We start from the raw sequence: 21,239 nt of genomic DNA, 5'->3' as shown, positions 1-21,239 counted from the left end.
AATTTGATGTGATACCAATATTGAAAAAAAAGAAAAGTAACTCACGGTGGGCCAATTTTAGGGAGAATTATTCCATGGTCCCGGTCCTTGCTATCTTTACTGGCCATGGGTGGGACCATGACTGTCTGGAACCCATGATGTCAGGGAGGGTGCATGCGCTCGGCTCACTGAGGGAGCGATCGAGTTTAGGCGCACGTGTCGAAGAGCTATTTGGCGGGCTTTCCACATCCCTGGACGAACAAAACGCGAGTATCCACGTCGTTTGTCATCTGAGTCGGGTTCATCGGAGCACGGTGAGGACCGACGGACGGACGAGAAATGGGGGAGGAGCTGGAGAAGGTGAAGAAGGAGGCGGCTCAGATCATCGAGGATTCCCAGAAGCTTCCCCGCCTCGTCGTCTTCGATCTCGACTGCACTTTCTGGCCCTTCTACTGGTAATTACAACACCAATGCCATCTCCGTTTCCATTGACCCCCCTTTCTCTGCTCCTATCTGCTGAATCAATACAGCTGAGTTGAACTAATGCTCTGTCATTGTTGACCGTGAGCTATCATCTGTTGGCTGTGTCTTAGCTTGTTACCAAATGAAAGTTTGATGATGTTTTGCTCCCTAAAAATCTGTTCTTTATATCCAATGGTCGGTTGTTAATACTGGCAAAAAGCAACAAACCTCAGTGGAAATTGAGTTGGTTCATGAGATTGATGATGAATCTTATGCTGTGTTTTCTCTTTGATGATGAATCTTATGCTGCGCTTTCTCTTTGTGGATCATGCAAAACTCGGAAAGAATGCATTGGGGATAGGTCTTTATTAAATTGTGAGCTGAAAGCAAATCCGTTTTGATATTAGTTGATGAAAACAGAGAAAATCTTCTTTTCTGGCTTATCGGAAAGATTGGTTCTTGTAAATGTGGCTGCTTTGTTTGAGTATTTACAATGTGTCAAGGAAATTGTTGCCTTTTGCGGGACATTGGCATAAAATCTTGTGGAAATATGATAATCATGTAAGATGGGGCTGCTTGATATGGATATCACACTCCTTTTGGTACATGCTTGCATCATGTATGGTTATTTCATTTATGCTAAACGATGAAAGTGATTCTTGTTGTAGCCTGCTGCTTTGTGCTTAGGCTTTAACTGCTATTATTTTAGCATTGGGAGCTTTTATTTGAAGTGCTCTATTCATGCTTATTCCATCGAGTCCTGAATCCATCTTGCAGATAGTTTGCTAACAGTAATTTAATGATTTGACCATTCCTTGTTGAAGAAGCAAAATACACGGGTATTTGATATATTTCTTGTACTTATACACGTACTCGATATGTCTATGTGCATAAGGGTTTTTTTTTTTTTTTTTGCAATGATGGGCTGATGTATTACAATGGAAGATTTTACTTTTCTATTCTAGGATTGCTGGTCTAAGTTTAATGGGGTTTCAATTTTTCTAGTATCTTTGGAGGAGAGACTGAGTGGAACTTGCTCTGAAACAGCCAAAAATTGTTATATTAATTTCTTCCTTTGCATTTGTATGTTTCTTATTCGGGTGAAAATGGCCGTAGAGAACTTAATCATACAAATAGAAAACTATTTGTACTTGATACCTATACTTTCCCCATTTTATGTACAGCGAGTGCTGCTATGAGGATGAGATGCCCTATCTATATCCACATGCTATGGGCATATTGCAAGCACTAAAGGACAAGGGTATTGATGTGGCCATTGCTTCACGTTCGCCAACTCCTGATATAGCCAAAACATTTCTTGATAAATTGGGAATCCAATCCATGTTTGTTGCCCAGGTGAGAAATCTGTATTCTTATCCTTATTTTGTGTTTCCTCTTTCAACTCATAGAGATGTTAATTGTTTAGCTTGGAGGGTTCACTTACCACTTTGGTAATTTTATGTGATTCATGCACATGAACTTTATTTGGAAGCAATTTGCAGTCACAGGATTTCCATGGGGGCAGACGGCTGTCTAGTTGCATCCTTCTTTGTTCGACTTAATGATTCCCTTATTTCTGCGATGAATTTCGTCATTGATAGCTGTCCATGCTTGAAACTAATTGATTTGTAGATCACATTTCTACGGTTTAGTTCTTTCATCCCAATAGTACATGACTCTATAGTCATACTGCAATTTTCTTTTTGTTGGGTAGAGTAAGTTATAGCTTATTATGATTACGAATCTCTGATCCTCTCCAGCTATTTTGCAGGAAATATATTCGAGCTGGACTCATAAGACAGATCATTTCCAAAGAATACATAGGAAAACTGGGGTGCCCTTCAGCTCAATGCTGTTCTTTGATGATGAGGACAGGAACATTCAAGCAGTTGAGTTTTGTCCTGTCTACTTCTGACTATACTACTTTTAGCTGTGTTTCCCCGCTTACAGTTGTAAGACATCTCAACCAGACTTCCTAATCTATATAATCTTGACATACAGATTACAAAAATGGGCGTGACAAGCATATTGGTGCATCGCGGGGTAACTCTTGGCGCCTTAAGACAGGGCCTGAAGAAATTTGCGGAGAAAAGCTCAAGCTCTTGGACTTAACGCAGCTTTCAGCTGAAATGGGCGTGATCCGAAATCCCTTCTATGACTAAGTTGGTAACCGGTCCAGGTTCCCATCAAATATGTTGTTTCATCGATTCTTGCACCTTTACTATACATTTCAATAGAAGTATGTATACTACAAATATTGGGCACCTGCCTGATTAACTACCCAGATTTGATCAAAGATTATAAAATTGAAATAATTCTCATTCTATGTTTCTTCCTTTGCTCAAGATATCACCACTTACGCTATTATTCGAGTGTATTTCATCTTCATTGGAATATTGCGAGGGTATTAGTTCTCCTTGGTTTTACTTTCTTGAGTAAACTAACATTTTAGTCCCTAACGTTTGGACCGGCCATCAATTTCGTCCTCAACGTTTTATGGCCATCAAATACACCTGGGACGTTGGCCTTCTCTCCATCAATTTGGCCCTTCCATCAACTTACCGTTAACTGTGTTAATTAAATGCTAATAAAAAATTAGAGGTACAACTCTCTTTTGTAAATCTGAAAAAAAGGCCAAGGAGGGAGGAGGCTTGGCCGCTACCTCAAGAGGAGGACCAAATTCATCGTCTTCGGTGCAAGGAGCCAAACAAACAGACCCCTCCATCTCCTCCTCCTTCCCATCCTCAAGCTGCCGCTACCCTTCAAAAGCATTTTCCGATCAGCAGGCCACCGAGACCACCCCAGCTCAGCTCTTCCTCCCTCCACTGCTCGTGGCAAGGACGATACGAACCCGCAAGCCTCCCTGAGCTCAGACCTCGATGCAGCCTTCCTTCCTTACCGCTCCGACGACTTCCTCCATTTTGAGATGCGGCACTGTCTCTCCTCTAGCCCTTTGAGCACAGCCCCACTGGGAACCTCTGTCGAGCATCTTCACTTCAACTTCCTCTATTGAAACCTCCAAGCTCCTGATATTACACGATTCTGGGTGGAGGAATTAAGCAAGATTGATTCCGGATTCCCCTGGCGCTGTTTGTTGGTGGGGCGCCGCTAAGATATAGATCTGATCTGTCTCGGCAGTTTCTCAATGGGTATACAGGCAAGGGCGGCGCTGAGTTGCGTGGAAGAGAGGAGCAGCACTAGGGTTTCGGGCATGAGGAGGGAGTCGGGTGAAGGAGGAGACATCCAGACCCGAACAGAACCGATTCGGGGTGGGAGCTTTTGGGTTTCACGAGCCGGGTTGAATGATCGGGTTCAGGTCCGGATGTCTCCTCCTTCACCCGACTTCCTCCCCATGCTTGAAACCCTGATGTGGCATGTCCGCATTAGCCTCCCCTGCATCCTCGTCGATGTTCATCCTTACGTGCCATTGTCGGGGTTGATCTCCAAAGTCTTCTTTCTCGACTTGTGTGAGCTCATGCTGTTGTTTTGTCTGCTGGCTCGTTTCCAAGAATTGGCAATGGCGCGTGTGAAGTTGGGTTCCAAAACAGATGCATTCCAACGGCAAGGCCAAGCTTGGTACAAATTCTGCTATGGCGTGAAACTCGAGCTCACTTTCTCGAATATTGTATATCTCCGATGTGCAGCTGATGAACATCTACTATCCGATTTAGATTGGCCCCCATCTGGTTTTGAATTTTTCCAAAAAAAAAAATTGTATTTTCTTTTATTTTTAGTATTTAATTAACGGTGAGTTGACGGCAAGGGCCAAATTGGCGGACATAAGGCTAACGTTTGGGGTGTATTTGATGGCCATGAAACGTTGAGGACGAAATTGATGGCCGGTCCAAACGTTAGGGACTAAAATGTTAGTTTACTCTACTTTCTTCAAACCAGTTCATAGATTATGGTAGCACAGAACTTTCAGTGGTACTATCCTAAATGTGCACTCGTGATATACGGCTTGTGGAGAACAATGATGCGATTTTCTGTTTGAAAGCTATCGGAAGTCACTCTGGTAATTTCTTAATAGTTTCCTAGGCCTTACATTTGATGTTTCTGAAAAAGAATATGGAAGTACACTTGTGTGAGATTTTTATTTTCCATATATCTCCGTGGCACTGATGGATAACTAGCTTAAGCATCTTGGCGATGGAATATTTGAAAGTCGTATTTGATTTGAAAGAATGGAGAAAAGAGGTCTCCCTTACATGGGATTCCATCTTTAGATGCCTGTATCTACGATATATATATATATATGTAAATCTTTAAGACTTATCTACAATGTCGAGACTCCGCATTCATGTCGTAAACGGAGGGAAGAAATTCCTAGCCATTCAAAGGTAAAGGTGCTAGATTGGCACTTGCGCGTACAAAAGAAAAAAGCGTCCCTATCAAAATCGTGCATTAAAAAAAATGTTTGTGCACAAAGATTCGATAATATTAAGATGCATAAGGAAAAAGAGCTCGAGTTGTGCAGATGTGATGTTGTTTTCGACCTTATCTTTTATGTCTTATGGGGTCTTAACCTTTCGCCAGGAGAAGTGGCTGATAAGAAGTCTCAACGTTTGTAGCTTTGAATAAAGAAATTTGTGATAAACAGTACTAATTCCCTCTCCTCAAACGAGAATTGATATCCAATAGTGACAATAACCTTAAAAATAATAATTTAAAACGTGTTCAATTAACATGCATTAAACGCTTAAAATTTATGGATTGGACCGTATGAGAAAGATTCACGACCATTGGATGAGGAATAGTGACAACACAACAAACGGAAGATTCCTCATCAAATGGTCCTCAGCTTCCTGATAGCCCGACTCCGGCACCGTAAACGAGTATTCTTTCAAGAGCCAATCTCATTAGTATCAGTCGATGTCCATGGAGGTCATCAAAGCCCATAGACTCTATAATCAAAGCAATGGCTCCCCCTTTTCTTTATATATATATATATATATATATATATATAATTTTTTTTTTAAGAAAGGGAAAGCATTCATGCAATGGCTTACCTTTGATTCCCGATTTTATAAATTAAATAAAAGCATTTAAAAATATAATTTGTGGAATTCTATGTTCCAACGGCTGACATCCTTCACACGTGTCGACCACTTGAGATGCACGCATGCAATGATTGGGCTGGAAAACCGCCACGTCAGCTAAATTGAACCACTCTGCCTTTTCTCTTTTTTTAGCCGAATAAAAGGCTAGATCAAGTTATTACTGTTCCAATTAAGGAAATTTAATCACCACAGAATGTTCCGTTCGTCATACCTCGCTGAGATTTTAACCTAACTTGATCACCGCAGCCTCACTAACATACTAGTAAATTAAGTCTAAGGCCCACTGGATCAAGTATTATGGGTCGGTCACTGCCATTATATAATACACCCATATAGTGGTGAACTCTACGTTCTCAATGAGATTCGAACTCGTGATATTCAAGTGGAGTGCTTGATACTTAATTACTAGATCACCGTGCTGGTGATACCGCTCTGCCTTCTCCAAATCAACATAAACTAATCTAATTTAGATGCCCCAACGCAACTGGTGGACCATACCATAGATAGTTACACAATTGAGATTGACATATCAATGAATGTCTGTTAATTAATTCCGCTGTTCTTTGAAAGCGTGAGAAACCATCTCCTTCAGTATACGACGAAAGTAATTGTTGGATTCAACTCCGGTGGCTCTCACGAAATACCCCTCATGTATTGTATATCTAATTTTACAATAAAAATATCTTCCCAACTTATCGTTTCGAGCAAATAAGAAAATACGTCAGTTTTATCGGCTCGAATTATTTATTTAATCAGTAAATATGACTCCAAATTAGCACGTGTAGTCGGTCGGGATGAAACAATAATTCAGCACCGCGACTTCGTGAAACACACTTCATCTGGTGGGATTAATACGAAGTTAACCCTTCAACTAATCTTTTTGACAACAACTTGCTCGAGGTCGAGTCCTTTCATTGTTTCCGCTTGATTGGGCCGTACGATAATACGACGCGCCGCACTGTACTGTACAGATCAGTGCGACGCGATCTGAGCCATTGGATGCTTCCAACTTGATTGACGATCGGCCCGGCCCTGCCTCTCCCTCTATATAACCCTCGGAAGCGGACACGGTTTGTCATTTGATTTTACGAAGACGACGACTTTACTTGGAGATTGAGTGAGAGAGGGAAGAGAGCGGGAGAGATGGTCAATCGGGCGGCCTGAGGCTCCGATTTCTCGGAAAATCTTCCTCTGATTACTCCAAAGTTCCGGCTGCCGGCGGAATGTTTAGATTTTTCCGGCAAAAATCTCTCAAAAATTGGCCAATTTAATCTTTGTTTTTGAAGATCGTGGCAGAAGAAGAGCATCCCATTTTTGCCCAGTTCACGGGGTTCTTTAATCATCTCCGTGGCTCTCTCTAAACGATTGATTTCGGAAAAAGGTCTTTGAGATCTTCCTTGAGTAATTCATTGATTTTGGGCACGAGCGGTTTTTGGGAGTCCGATGATCTACCGGAAGCTGGTCGATCTTCTGTGCTAAAACCTTTGTATAAATGGAAAGTTTCCTGCTAGTTGTTTGAGCGAGGAGATGTTCAATTTGTTCGATTAACATCCGATAGTGTGCTAATCTCCATTGACAATTGAAGGAATCCCTAAGCTTTTTCCTTCCCTTGCAATCATTGACTTAACTGATTCATGATCCTTTGGTCTTTTCAGAACTTTGGGGGCTTCCTCTTAGTTAATGATTTGAGTTTTAACTGACAGGTTCCTTTCGTTGTTGGATTCGATTCGATTCGATTCGATTCAATTCAATTCATGGGTCTCATTTCTTAATTTGATATGTTGGGGACTCAATGGATCCATCAAGTTTCCTAAATTAGTGGTCACTGACTGCAACAGGAAAGTTGCAAACATCCTACAATCCCTTTTCTCTCCCCCATCAAAATCCTTCCTTTCCACTCGGGTTTTCGAGAAAAATGGCGGTTTCCTTCAGCCGGTTCTCGATGTGGACGTGGGGTGCTAAAGAGAAAGAGCCGGTTTCAAATGGCCCTTCATCCACAGGTTTAACCAATGAGTTTGGCTTCGGGTTCAGGGAACCCGAGAACTTGAAGTTCCCTTTTGTGAAGGGGAAGAAGATAGCTTCCTCGTCAAGGAAGGTGAAGCGGAAGTGGCAGAGTCGGGAACAGAGGAGGAACATTGATAGGGAATTTGATATCGTGTTAGTGCCGTCTGATGGAGTTTGTTTGTCGGGTTCCGACGAGTCTGAGGACTCTGATTGGTCGATCGGGTGGTTGGAGCCTCCTGGCACAGAGTTTCTGAGCGATGATGAGGGTGAAGATAATAGCTTTGCTGTGCTTGTTCCTTGCTACAGACCTGGCAGCAAAGAACTGGTGGAGGACTCAAGTAAGCAGTTATTGAGCGTCATTAAGAATCTTCCCGATGAGTTTGATGCTGGTGAGGGCCCTTTCTCTTGCAAAACCTGCTATTTTGAGTTTGATTCTTTGGAATTGATGGACGATTTAGTTTCCTTTTTGGGTGACACATATCATGTCCTGCTGCTTTACTTGAAAAGAATATGTGAATTGGCTTGTTTGATACCATGAATTTGTTCAGCAAGTCGAACTGATTTTGTTCTTCGTAGTTATGCAATTGTTGCAGTTCATCTTTTTCATGGTTCTCGAGGATTCGTTCTGCAAGGTTCACCTAAGTTTAGAGTTTGTTCCTCGAGGGATTTTGAGGTTAAAAATATTTTATGAAACAAAATAATATCGATCAACTTGGAGATGACACAGGCGAATTGGTTCCGTCCTTTACCACAAGTAGACTATTTCGGGCATAGGGTTGTTTAGCAAGCTTTTCATGCCATAATTTTGCATACAAACGGGTTCTCGGTTGTGATAGGATCTATCTGATAACTGCTTCTCTGCTCTTATCTGTTTGTAGGTGAGTATAAAATGCATATCAAGGTTCAAAATTCTTCATGACCTTTTAATAGTGGAATGAGCTGAAATAGAATAGATTTATACTCTTGATCAGTTTGTCTTAGTCTGCTGTTATTTGGCATGAGGCGCTATGGATTCTTTCGTTTACTTTGAACAACTTCCATCAATCTCAGAGATTTTGATTCAAGCTTTTTTCATATCTTGTGCGCAGAGGGCAACAATTACATCGAGCAATGGCTGTCTTCTCTCCAGAACTGCTGAAACATGAAGCTGCAAGCTCTTGCCCAAGTCGCTATTCCCCGAATCACCTTCTTCACTTCTCAACCATTTCGAATAAGAGGGTTAGTGCGCTCTCAAATGAAGAAATAATCAAGAAAAGCTGAGAAGAAGTTCAAGATCACCAGTTGGGTCCACATTCTACACGAGTTTTGGGAGCATTAACATCAACTTAGATTTTGCTCGACGTCACTGATCTTAATATAGCGGAATCCCTTGTACTGGGTATGATATATGGGTCAGTATGCTTGTGAATATGACTCTATAAATAGGCGTATATGACTATAATATGCTAAGGTTTGGCTTCTTTCTGGTGTAAATTATTTCGCTGTCTGTTCCGAAATTCCGAAACCTTTGAACCTGTGAAATGTAATCCTCTATCGTCTGTTAATATAGTATATCGTTCCACCCAACTAATTCCTCTTGCTGTCCTCCTTTCGCTGTACTGTTCCAGGCTGCCATTGATGAATGATGATCCTTTATTTTCATTGCATTGTCTGTGTCTGGCGCCATCGTTGTATTATTAGGCTGAGATTCCGATCAGAATGCATGACAGAGTTGCCTGTTTTGTTCCCATTCTCAGTGTCCACAACTTGACGTGCTTCACTTCGAGTCCAATCATTCTTGTTGGACGACTCGTATTAATGTTATATACATAGTAATAGATCTGAGCACCTGCATACATGGAACCCCGACTTGCTCACCGAAAACCTTACTGATTATAATATTCCGAACCACTCAGAATGGCATGAATTGTATTTTTCGACTTTGAAAAGGTTTTTTACACTAGTGGTAAATTTTCTTTTGTGTTCTTTTGAATCAGACATTGTTTTAATGGCTGGCCTCTTGAGAATGATGAGTCCATTCATGTCATTCATCGGAGAGGAAGGAGGGTCCCAGTGTTATCGGAAGCACCGGGCGAGAAAATATCGGAGGGGCATGTATTAGTTTCAATTAAATATTAAGAAAAATATAAAAGTATTAAGTTTTATGGACTCCACACGACAATATATCTGAATGGAGAGTTGCATTTCTCGCAAGGACCACATGTGGGGCCATCGACCACACTCTTTATTAACAACCCAATGGTGAAGAAACCAATCTTTGTGGGCGGGGAGTGATTCCGACGCGTGGGGGTTTCTTTTGGCAGTAATAGGCGGAAAGAAAGAACACCGTGAATCGATCGACTCCTAAGCTCTGTCTTAGATCTGATCAGCAAATGGAAGGAAGGAATGCTTTTTTGGCTCATCAATCAATGATTGTCCATTGAATCATTGATAATAAAAATGAGTACATGATAAAATATTCAAGAGAATATTACAAGAACAAAAAAATATAGCAGATTACCGAGATCACTGTAAAGAAAAAAGCAAAGTGATGAAGCACAATCAATGAATACAAATACAGTTACAGAGATTATTTCAATTGTTGTATATTTGTTTCCAACCTCTTATAACTAGACTTTATATGGTCCCAGACAAAGTTGGAAAGTGGAGCCAAGTCGCAAACCATATGAAGCTGCAACTGTGTAGAAGGAAAGGAGCAGAGTCAAAAGAAGTCTTGAATCGATACTTGGCACGGGAACCATTCACAGGTCAAAACTCAAGATCTAATCAATCAGATCAATTTCTAAACAAATCCAATCCCTAGATAGTCAAATCATCGACTAGACTTTTTTTATTGGTTCAAACCATCGATTATTAATCAGGACAATCAAATCAAATTAGTCGGAATATCTGAATGGTTCGAACCAACGATTATAAAAGGGGAGCTGAGACCTGCAGAAATTCGACTAAAAAGGCAAGCAAAAAAAGGTCGATTTTGCAAGCGGCGGTTCGCTCGATCATAGAACTAGAGTTACAACCTTTTGACGCGGAAGGCAGGGATATTGTCGCAAAGGAGGCAGAGAAGCTAGAGACGAGAAGCTTCTAAGTTTTGGTGGGAAGAAGAAGGTGGAAATTTAGGATACGGAAGGGGTCGCGAGCATATATTAGATTAAAGATTATGCATGTCTTGTCGTGGAATTAGGTAGTTCCCAGTTGACGCCGCCAGGAAATCAGCCGGTTTTTGAATTTATACTTAGCTCTAATTGACTAAAAATCAACCTTAGATATGCTTGGTCGATTCAAATCTAAGTAATAATGTCACCAGCGATCGCTTTTGATTCTTTCCAATCCAATCCGAAGAAAAAGCGTTATGTGTCCCTACGTATCGCCTGTCTGCATTGCACTCTCGTCCCCAGTCGTGATAGTCAAAAACTACATAATGTGTATATATATATATATATATATCTCCGTTTGTTATTTTGATTTTTGTGGAATTTGATGATATTAGAAAAATGTAATAAAGTGGCATTTCGAGAATTCCCATTTATCACCTGAAAAAAGTTTTATCAGATAATAATGATTTCTCGAACGGGACTCGACTTACGCATCTCGACTTGTTATTAAATATGTTTTCGTCTCAAAACCTGCAATAAAAAGTCTCAATTGTAAAGGCAAACGACATCGTTAGGGGCCGTCTTATTCCGATTTTGTATTTGCATCTCTATAACCTGATCGAAAAGAGACGATATATATGCGCAACTTGCGCAAAGCAATTCAATCTTATTTATGATTAGGAAATGTCGTGGTGGGGGGTTCCACCTAATTTATTCCTTGTCTGGCAAGCTTGTCCCGCACGTACTGCCCGTGACAAGAACCTTTCCCCAGCCCTCATATAAAATTGGGTTTCCGATTCAGTTCCAACTCATACCTTTCTCGGCCTATTGGCTAAGATCAAATGTAGTATATGTTTTCATGAGTTTAATATCTACCTAGGATAGGGTCCGTCACAGTAGCTTGCCACTGGGGTCCTCTTGCGTCGCCATGGCGTTGCACTACAGCCTGGGCCTAGCACACCCCCACCAAATCTAGTCTAAGACTCGAGTCGTGCGCTTAATCAATTTCATGATATCCTTAAACTAGTGTGATTGTTTAAATCGAGTCAGATGTCATGCCCTAGATTAGATACTGATCTTGTTTAATCAACTAAGCTGGGGAATAGTATGACGGGTTCACTGAACATGTTCAGATTAGCGAGACCCAGTAGGACCAAATCGTCTACAACTTTTGTAACATTTCTTGAGAACTCTTACCTTCCTAATTTTTCTTAAGAACTCGATCTTAAATATCAAGACGAGTTTCATCTTAAAATTTGTTGGGACACCTTATAACCTTAATTTGCAGTCTTTCCAGTCATATGAACATCGAAAGTAGTCCAGTTATAACATTGAGCTGCGTCCATAGTAGACCTGGTTGATGATGACACTGCTCGATCTTTGCCTCTGCATTTCACCAGTACCGAACTTTGTTGTGTTATCATTTTGTTAAAGTTGCTGGTTTGCTACCACCATATATTACGTCAAGTGATTCGGCACTTGTTCCGCTTAAACAAAGTCTCAAGTTTGAGTCCTTATGAATGCAGAAAATTTATGCTAGAAGAATTTTACCCCTTAGTGGGCTGACCTAACTCGATTGGATTAGTCGGGGTCTAATTGAACTTTTAAATACCGAGATTCATGCCGGAACAAATGAGACCTGCAGCTCTAAAGCAACTGGAATAAACTACCAAGTGAATGTCTATCCTATTTTCTAGTCATAAAGACGAAAACTGAGATTGATAAATTGATAATTGACTGTCCGATGTTCGATGTTGTACCGACACATGTTCCTCTATAGACCGAAGTGAGATAACCATGCCATTTGGATCGAGAAGTCATTCGTCTCCTTATCAGTAGGCATGTCCGAGCTAGGTTGAATACGAAGTGAGACCAGATACATGGCCTAAATCATCGTAAGTTTCCCAATCTTTTGGCTAAGGTAAAGTAAAATACGTGTTCTAAATAGTTTAGTTAACGTCTGAATATATATTGTCCATGTGTTGCACTGCACCATGGGCCAATTTCACCCTATCAAACCGAGTTTAGTCTCTTGGAGTTTTTATCAAAGCACTACTTTTAGGTAAAATGTCAATTACCTGTACATAAACACACATCCTTTAATTTATTTTCCTTTCATGCGGAGGCTTATAGATCTAATACATATATAAAAACTAGAAGGTAAAAGGATCCTGAAATCTCACGAATGGGAATTATACCATGATCTCGTAAATCCAAATCTAAGGTCTAGTACCAATTTACTCGACCCCTTTCTCAATTGTCTTTTATCATCTGATAGAGCACAAACCAGTCAATCAACTTCTTGTCACTTCTTAGTTTTGGTGCTCCATTTTTTTTTCTGGGCCAATTTGTTCCTTAACATTATTAATTCTCGATCCTTCCATTATCTTTAATTAATGGTCATTAACATTTTCATTATGCGCAACCTGAAGTGAACAATATTTTTTGAATAAGGGAAAAATTATTTAACATTTTTCGTTCCTCTCTGAATGAAAAGATAATTAAGCATATTTGGATTTAAGGCGTTGATTTTGCGCTACTCATAGATATTTTTAATGGATTTCGAGTAAATACGCACATAAAAAATTCAATCTTATTTTGATTAGGAAAATGTCATATTGGAGGGGTCCACCAAATGCACCTCTTCATTCTCTAGCATATGTAATACTAATATGAAAATTCGTCCCACATCGGCTGCCTACAACATGCACCTCTCCCATGCGCGCATATAAAATTGAGTTTCTGATTTAACTCAACTCATACCTTTCTCGGCCTTTTGGCTAAGATCAAGTGTAGTATCTGTTCTTATCAGTTTAATATCTGATACGTGGGCCATCGGCTCACATGATATTAAATTAATTTTTCTAGGGGAGGGTCCACCACAGTAGCTTGCTACTGGGGCCCTCGTGTGTTGCCCAGGTGTTGCACTATTGCTCGGGCCTGGCGCACCCCATCAAATGTAGTCTAAGATTTGATTGGTCGTTGAGATAGTGTCTGATAAATTTATAAAAAGAGGAGGCATGATAAGGATGGTAAAGATCTTTTGCGAGAGTCAATTACGGAAATAAATGTATAAAAAGAGGAGGAATGATAAGGATGGTAAAGATCTTTTGCGAGAGGGTAAAGAGTATGAAGAAGTGAAATAATATACAAGTCAAGTTTTTGTTACTTATTCATTAAATGGTTTTTGATTTATTGATTAAGTATATTAAACCATTAACTACCATAGTTTATGGACTTATTTAACTAAGGTGTAATCAGACACAAGTTCAGTTTTATGACACAGTTGAACTAAAAAAAGAAAAGAAAAAAACTGTTTCTTTTTTTTCTTGCCTGTATTATGGATTGAGTTAGATGTCATGCCCTAAATTCGACATCCAAGGACTATGCTAAACATTTGACAACACCCACGCTGACAATGGTCTTGTTTAACATTTTCTGATAGCGACTGCCCCGAGTGAGATCATAGATGTCCAACAATTGTGCTAAACATTAGACAACACCTGTGTCGAAACTATCTTGTTTCGATCGACCTAAGCAAACAATAATCTTGTTTTGATCGACTAAAGGTTGGGAACTGTCAAGTAGGATCAGTCGACATGTTCTGATAGCAAATCAGAGGCACATCAGCATCTGCATCTCTTACAGTGCCCTTATCTTTCTCCAGAAACCTTAGAGAATGAACAAGAAGGCAGAAATCCCACCGGAAGCAAATTATCAAGTAAATGCTTATCCTAACTTCTTGTCTTAAAGACGAAACCCCGAACGACAATGGTAACTGACAATCGACGTCCCGAAGTTCAATCTACTGAAACTGAAACATGTTTTTATTCTATAGATCGACTAAAACGAAACAATGCAATTAATTAGAACTAATCGTACTTTGCTTATCAGTTTGGTTGTAGACTTTGTTCTAATCTCGTTGGGATGGCTCTGTGAAGAGTTGCTCAGCTCGGATACCAGTTCAAAACCCCTTACTGTACTACTATTTTGTGACTCCTTCCAAATACCACAAAGAAGTAAAATTCGATACGGATTTATGGACTAAACTGATGATCACATTTCTAATTTTCATTGGCGTCTGTATCAAATGGTTGTAGGAGATCGAGAATCAGGATTACGGCGAAGGATGGACCCCTTCCTTTGAATTTTGCTCATCTAATGTGTTTAACACGTATATTTTCTTTAGTAATTGTCCGGAAGACCTGCACGTTTCCCATTCTTGTAATCTTTCTCTTGTGCATTTTCTCCTATTGTACTGTTCTTTTATTGTGGAATGACATTACCTTTCAAGAAAAAGAAAATGCTTATCAGTAGACGTTCCCTAAGTAAGTTGGACTCGAAAAAAGAGAAGGACATGATCCAAACCATTAGTTTCTATTCTTGGCTCTTTTGGCTAAGGTCAAGCTTAATCCATGTCCTAATTAATTAATATCTGATGCGTGGTGGGATCCTCGAGTATTGTCGCCCTATCAAACCAAGTTTAGTCTTTTGAGCTTTTATCTTACAAAGCACTAACTTTAGGCAAAATATTATGTGTATAAAAGCGCATTCTTTTTTTTTTTCTTTTTAAAGGAAGCTTATCAATTTAATAGGGATAAAAAAAAAACAGGACATGAATTATCATGGACGAGAATTGTATAGAAAATCTCCTGATTCCGAATTTTGGTGGAGTTCCAATGTACCAAACCCCTTCTTCAATTGTCTTTTATCATTATCTTTTTTATCAGGACTAACTTTATCATTCGAAAGAGCATAAACTTTTCTATGACCAGATCAGATGTTTCAATATTATTAACTATCACCAATGCCATTGGTCCTCAACTTCTTGTTACTTCTAAGTTTTGGTCCTCCACATTAATTTAGGGCCAACTTGATTATCAACATTATATAACTTTCGTATCTTGATCCTTCCATTAGTTCTGACTTGATGGTAGTTAACAATTTGATTACGTGCAACATGAACAGTGATTTTTGAAAATCAATAACAGTAGAAGCAAACATTTCAAATAGTAAATCTGTATAAAAGATAAATGAAAAATTATATGTTTAACCCACTATTTTTAGACGCTTTTGAGTTTTATCAATTTTCCTTTTTCTTTTTCGTTTTATCCGATAGTTTTGCTTACTTTTTTGTTTTAATTTTTACAATTTTGTTTTCGGTCCTGTATTTTCTGTTTCCATCATTAATCAAATTTTCTATTAGGGAAAAAGTAAGTAGCAGACTTGTACCGATATACTTAACCCCTTCTTCAATTGTCTTTTATCATTTTTTCAATTATAAAGGAGGATCCAAGTCCAATACAATAAAAGAAAAATTCAAAATAACTAATAAATGATTATAAATAGTATAAATGAGCCGAGCCGAGCTCGAGCCTACCAAGCTCAAGTTGGGCTCATTTAGTAATCCGTGAGCTCGGGCTCAAGCTTGTGCAAGCCTCAACTTCTGAGACAAGCTCAGGCTCGACTCGTTTAAGGAGCTGTCACTCAGCAGCAGACGACGCAGCTCTAGGGCGGAAGACAGCTCAAATGAGGAGGCAAGGAAGTAGGGGCCGTTAGGGTAGGAGGGGAGAAGTCGGGGTAGGAGGCAAAGGAGGAGGGGGATTCGAGGAAGTTGGGGAGACTAGTGAGGCGAAAGAGGGAGGAGACGAGACGGTGAAGGAAGTGGAGAAGCCAATTAGGTTTTCGAGGAAGATGAAGAAGAACTGATGCTGTGCAGGACGAAGAGAAAGATGAAGGCAACAAATTAGAATTTTGTTCTTAATCTTTTATTATTTTATTATTATTATTATTCAATTCTCTCAACTATTTAATACTTTTTTTCTTAATTTCAACACTTTTTTTTCAATTTAACAACACAATCATTATTTTTTTATCTTATTTTTCAAATTTTCTCACATTATTTCCCGACCATTTTTATCTTTTATCTCCTTAACTTTTTGAATCTCAATTAGTTGAGAGTGAGTTACAAAACTAAATCAAATTAAATAATACCTAATTTAGTTACTAAACTCTATATATCTAACTTTTCTAATATCCTTTCACTAACTCTGACTTAATGTTCATTAACATTTTCAAAATGTATGACATATTCATTAAAAGATTACGATATTTGGATTCGAGAAGTTTTTTTTTTTGATGTTATGATTTGAGAAGTTGATTTGGCGTTAAATAATTAGAGATTTGAGTAAGAAATTCAATCTCACTTTTTTTTCTTTTTTTTTATTATGAAAAATGTCATATTGGAGGGGTCCACCTAATGCACCTCTCTTTATTCTCTGGCACATGTAACACTAATAAGACAACTTGTCCCACGTCGACTACCTATGACAAGTACTTCTCCCAGGTGCAAGTATAAAATCGGGTTTTTGATTCAGCTCAACTCATGCCTTTTTCGGCCTTTGGGCAAAGATCAGGTGTAGAATCGGTTATTATCAGTTTAATATCCGATACGTGAGTCATCGACCCACATGATATTAATTTCTTCTTCTTCTTTTTTTTTTGGAGAATCAATCTTTAGCTTGCTAAAGAATCAATCGAATAAGCTTGGAAATTGTCAAATTGGAGCACTCAACATTTTCTGATAGCGAGTGCGCTAAGTTAGATCGTACGTAGATGTCCAACGCCTGTGCTAAACATTTGACAAAACCTGGGTTTGTCTTGTTTCGATCGACTTAAGCATACAATGATCTTGTTTCGATCGGATAAGGCTGTAATTGTCAAATGGGAGCAGTAACATGTTCTTGTAGCGAATCAGAGGCACGTCATCATCGCCTGCATATCTTACAATGCCTTTAGCTTTTTCCCATGAACTTTAGGGCATGAAAAAGAAAAGTAGAAATTCCACTGGAAGCAAATTATTGGGAGAGGGTTTATCCTAACATCTAGTCGTAATGATGAAACCCGATTGAGAATGGTAATTGACAAATTAACGTTCCGATGTTTACTGACACGTGTTTTCGTTCAGATTAAAACGAAACGCTATTGTAATTTAGATAATAAGAACTGATCGTCTGCTTATCCCAAGGCATTTTCCTAACTAAGTTGGATAGAAACGAGACAAGGACATGATGCAAGTTTCTTGGCTCTTTTGTCTAAGAGATTAAGCGTAGTACATGTCCTATTTAATCAGTATCTGATATGTGGTAGGATCCTTGAGTATTGTCTGTGCGTTGCATTGCAAACATGGTCCTAGTGCACCCTATCAGACCGAGTTTAATCTTTTCGAGCTCTAATCTTACAAAGCACTAACTTTACGCAAAGTATTATGTATATAAATACACATCCTTTTATTTATTTTTTAAATAGAGAAAGCTCAAGAATCTAATAAGATTCAAAAAATAATAATAAGAGGACATAGGAATTATAGTGAATAAGAATTGTACCAAAAATATCTCGATTCCAAACTATGTCCGAGTTCCAATGACCAATGAACCGAATCCCCTCTTCAACTGTCTATCATTTGATAGAGCATAAACCTGTCTATGGTCATATTAGATGTTTCAATGTTATTAACCAGAGTCAGGTGAACCAGAATTCCTTTATGTTTAAATTTTTTTGGACTTCACTCCTATAAGTTTTATTTTGGAATTCTCAATTCTATGTGTTTGTTTCGTAAAATACTTTTGGTCCTATCCGTTAACCGCTATTAGGGATATGCCGACGGAGATTTTACATTGTTAAATCTGTCATAGGTAGCTGTTAATTATCCACGTGGCAATTTTCTATTGGCTGAAAATTAAAATGTTAGAAAATCGTAAAAATAAATTCAGAAATTAAAATACAAGTTCACGTGGTAATTTTCTATTACCTGAAAACTTTAAAAATAGGAAAATCAAAATTTAAAATAATTTCGAAAGGGGGCGGTGGCAAGCGATAGGGAACCACCCCCACGATTGGGGTTGCCGGTGACCACAGTGATCGTCGGTGACCCTAATCGGGGTGATGGTGACTGGGATCGATGCCCCATTCTCCGAAATCAAGAAAATCCCCAAATCAGATGTTCGCTCGATTCCACCAGGTGAGGCCACGATCTGAGCCAAGTACCCCCCGATTGGGGTCGCCAATGGCCATTGTGGTCACCAGCGATCCCAATTGTTGGGGGGAGGGGGGATTGTGGTTTCATAAATTTGTGTTTGAATCGAGGCCCCCACCGCTCCCTTTCAATTTTTTTCTTGAATATTTTTATTATTAGAAATAATAATTAATTGAAATTTAATTTTTTTAAAAAAGTTTTTGATCAATAGAAAATTGTCACGTGGACAATTAGTTTATCCCTAATGGCGGTTAACGGATAAAATCAAAAGTGTTTTACGGAGCAAATATATATAATTGAAAATTCCAAAATGAAATTTATAGGACTGAATCTCAAATAAGTCCAAACTTATGGGACTTATGCTTCACTTCTCCTTATTGACTATCACCGATGTAAGTGTTCCTCAGCTTCTTGGTACTTCTCAGTTTTGGTCCTCTACATTAATTTTGGGCCAACTTGATCATCAACATTATATAACTTTCATTTCTCGATCACGAACAATTTGATTAGTTCTGACTTGATGGTCGTTAACAATTTGATTATGAACAATGATTTTGGAAAATTAATAAAACTAGAAGGAAACATTTCAAAAAGTAAATAGGTATAAAAGATATAAATAAAAAGACTATACTTTTAACCCACTATTTTTTAGACGCTTTTATGTTTTAGTCAATTTCTCAATTTCTTTTACTTTTCATATGGTAGTTTTTCTTACTTTATGTTTTAATCTTTTTCCTATTATTTTTATTTATTATTATACTGTATCTATGGTTTTTCTTTCTATTTCCATCCATTAATCAAATTTTCTATTAGGAAAAAAATAAGTATTGGTAGCCAACTGTTATAACTTTTTCAATTGTGTCCTAATTCTCTCTCTCTCAATGTTGTCCTCCATGTTAAATATTTTGTTCGTTAGATTTATCGCATTTAATTTTCCCATGAATATGCAATTTGACATTTTTTACAATAAAAAATTACAAAAAAATTAAAAATACAAAAATACAAAAATTACAAAATAAATGAAAAATTAAAACGAAAAAAGATAAAGGTGGGAGACTGCATAGGGAGAACGTGGGTAATGAAGGGCAAATGCTGAATGCCTAGGTGAAGATGTCGACCGCCTTCTCTCTTTACAAAGTGAAGAGGGACCGAAGTGCTATGGCCCTAAATTGGCCACCATCGCAACAACCTCACTCTTCCATCATAAAAGGAGGGACATAATGGAATTTTTGTTTTCACAAAAAAGAAGGGACGTAATGGAAGGCTGCCAGCGACCTTGTTCGCGCAATAGTTTTGGAGATTGAACCCCAGCTCGTCCTCTTTCCCTCTCCAACTTCCATAATTTTTTAATGAATAAATTAATGGTTCGATTTTCATGAAAATAATTTTTTCTTTAAAATATTATGTTAGCATTTATAATCGGAAAATTAAGGAATAATACTAAGACAAAGATAATGCATGACTCTAAAAGAAAAAAGAGAATTAGGATGAAATAAAAAAAGCAACTACAGTTAAGGACATAAATTTGATTTTTCTCTAATAAAAAATTTGAATAAATGAATAGAAACATAAAAGTAATCAAGGTATAGTACAAAAACGAAAAATAAAGGGAGAAGGAATAAACATAGAAGTCAGCAAATCTAATGGATGAAATAAAGAAAAAAGTAAATGGATTAAAAAAATAAATTCAAAGATAGTGGACTAAAAAAATAAATTTTCCAAGATAAATTATGTAAAACTAATTTTCAGTGTTTATTTTAGTTTCTTTCCCAAGTAAAAGATACCTGGATTTAAGCAGGATGGGGCTGATTCCCGTCAATTATAGATATTTTTAAGGGATTTGAATAATTTAATAAATTTGCCCAAAAGATATTTAGTTTTAATCTTAAATCTTATATTGATATTGATTAAGAAAATGTCATATTGGAGGGTTCCACCTAATGCACCTCTGTTTCTTCTCTGTCACATGTAACACTATCAGGAAAACTTGTCCCACATCGACTGCCTATAACGCGTGCCTCTCCCTGGTGCGCATATAAAATGGAGTTTCTGATTCTGTTCAGCTCATACCTTTCTCGGCCTTTTGGCTAAGATCAAGTGTAGTATCTGTTCTTATCAGTTTAATATCTGATACGTGGGTCATCGATTCACATGATATTAAATTAATTTTTTTAAGGGGAGGGCCAATAACAGTAGCTTGCTATTGGGGTTCTCATGCGTCGCCCAAGCGTTGCACTACAGCCTGGGCCCGGCGCACCCCACCAAACCTAGTCGCAACTTTATGCCCTCTTTAATACAAGGACCGACATAATTTGTGCAGTTTTAGGAAATAGCAATGTGTGGACATCAATAAAAAACAGCAACAATCAAATCGAGCAATTTTCTTTACGCTGCTATTTCAAAACGTGGCGCGAGAAAATATGCTATAGTAAAGTCAAATACAGGCTCAGACTACCTCTGTGGACAATCAATTTATGCAATAATTTTATTGGTGTTTTCTTAGCAGATGATTGTAATGAATGACATGTTTATACACCATATGAAATGAAATGATGGAAACCATGAAAATAAAAAGGTATGAGAAATCTCACTAATAAAAATCAATCT

At 38.3% G+C, this 21,239-nt stretch overlaps 2 protein-coding genes, 2 non-coding genes and 2 pseudogenes across 4 annotated transcripts; all 6 read left to right on the top strand.

Annotated features, from left to right (window-relative positions):
• Positions 1–178: 178 nt before the first annotated feature.
• Positions 179–2,772, top strand: LOC116199591 (magnesium-dependent phosphatase 1-like). Its single transcript, XM_031530007.1, has 4 exons — positions 179–434; positions 1,626–1,797; positions 2,213–2,329; positions 2,443–2,772. Exons 1-4 carry the CDS (start codon positions 319–321, stop codon positions 2,551–2,553), a joined length of 516 nt encoding a protein of 171 aa, XP_031385867.1. The 5' UTR covers positions 179–318; the 3' UTR covers positions 2,554–2,772.
• A 3,802-nt stretch (positions 2,773–6,574) lies between these two features.
• On the top strand, positions 6,575–9,075 carry LOC116200842. Its single transcript, XM_031531773.1, has 2 exons — positions 6,575–7,894; positions 8,594–9,075. The coding sequence occupies exons 1-2, from the start codon at positions 7,417–7,419 to the stop codon at positions 8,641–8,643; spliced, it is 528 nt and encodes a 175-aa protein (XP_031387633.1). The 5' UTR covers positions 6,575–7,416; the 3' UTR covers positions 8,644–9,075.
• Positions 9,076–11,408: 2,333 nt separating this feature from the next.
• On the top strand, positions 11,409–11,563 carry LOC116202099 (annotated as a pseudogene).
• Positions 11,564–13,356: 1,793 nt separating this feature from the next.
• LOC116202131 lies at positions 13,357–13,551 on the top strand. The gene has a single exon (XR_004156011.1). It is a non-coding gene; the product is annotated as a U2 spliceosomal RNA (small nuclear RNA).
• Positions 13,552–16,982: 3,431 nt separating this feature from the next.
• Positions 16,983–17,188, top strand: LOC116202143 (annotated as a pseudogene).
• Positions 17,189–20,698: 3,510 nt separating this feature from the next.
• LOC116202120 lies at positions 20,699–20,894 on the top strand. Its single transcript, XR_004156002.1, has one exon. It is a non-coding gene; the product is annotated as a U2 spliceosomal RNA (small nuclear RNA).
• The last annotated feature ends 345 nt before the right edge of the window (positions 20,895–21,239 follow it).

The sequence above is a fragment of the Punica granatum genome, chromosome 3 (genome assembly GCF_007655135.1).
Source record: "Punica granatum isolate Tunisia-2019 chromosome 3, ASM765513v2, whole genome shotgun sequence".
NCBI lineage: Eukaryota > Viridiplantae > Streptophyta > Magnoliopsida > Myrtales > Lythraceae > Punica > Punica granatum.
Note: the sequence above shows the minus strand (reverse complement) of the source record. Positions and strands in the feature narration are given on the sequence as shown.

Excerpts from the sequence above, each read along its gene's own strand:
- LOC116199591 (XM_031530007.1), top strand. The coding sequence starts at position 319 with ATGGGGGAGGAGCTGGAGAAGGTGAAGAAGGAGGCGGCTCAGATCATC. Across the intron at positions 1,798-2,212 it reads AATCCATGTTTGTTGCCCAG|GAAATATATTCGAGCTGGAC; the intron begins GTGAGAAATCTG and ends GCTATTTTGCAG. Across the intron at positions 2,330-2,442 it reads AGGACAGGAACATTCAAGCA|ATTACAAAAATGGGCGTGAC; the intron begins GTTGAGTTTTGT and ends CTTGACATACAG.
- LOC116200842 (XM_031531773.1), top strand. The coding sequence starts at position 7,417 with ATGGCGGTTTCCTTCAGCCGGTTCTCGATGTGGACGTGGGGTGCTAAA. Across the intron at positions 7,895-8,593 it reads TCCCGATGAGTTTGATGCTG|AGGGCAACAATTACATCGAG; the intron begins GTGAGGGCCCTT and ends TCTTGTGCGCAG.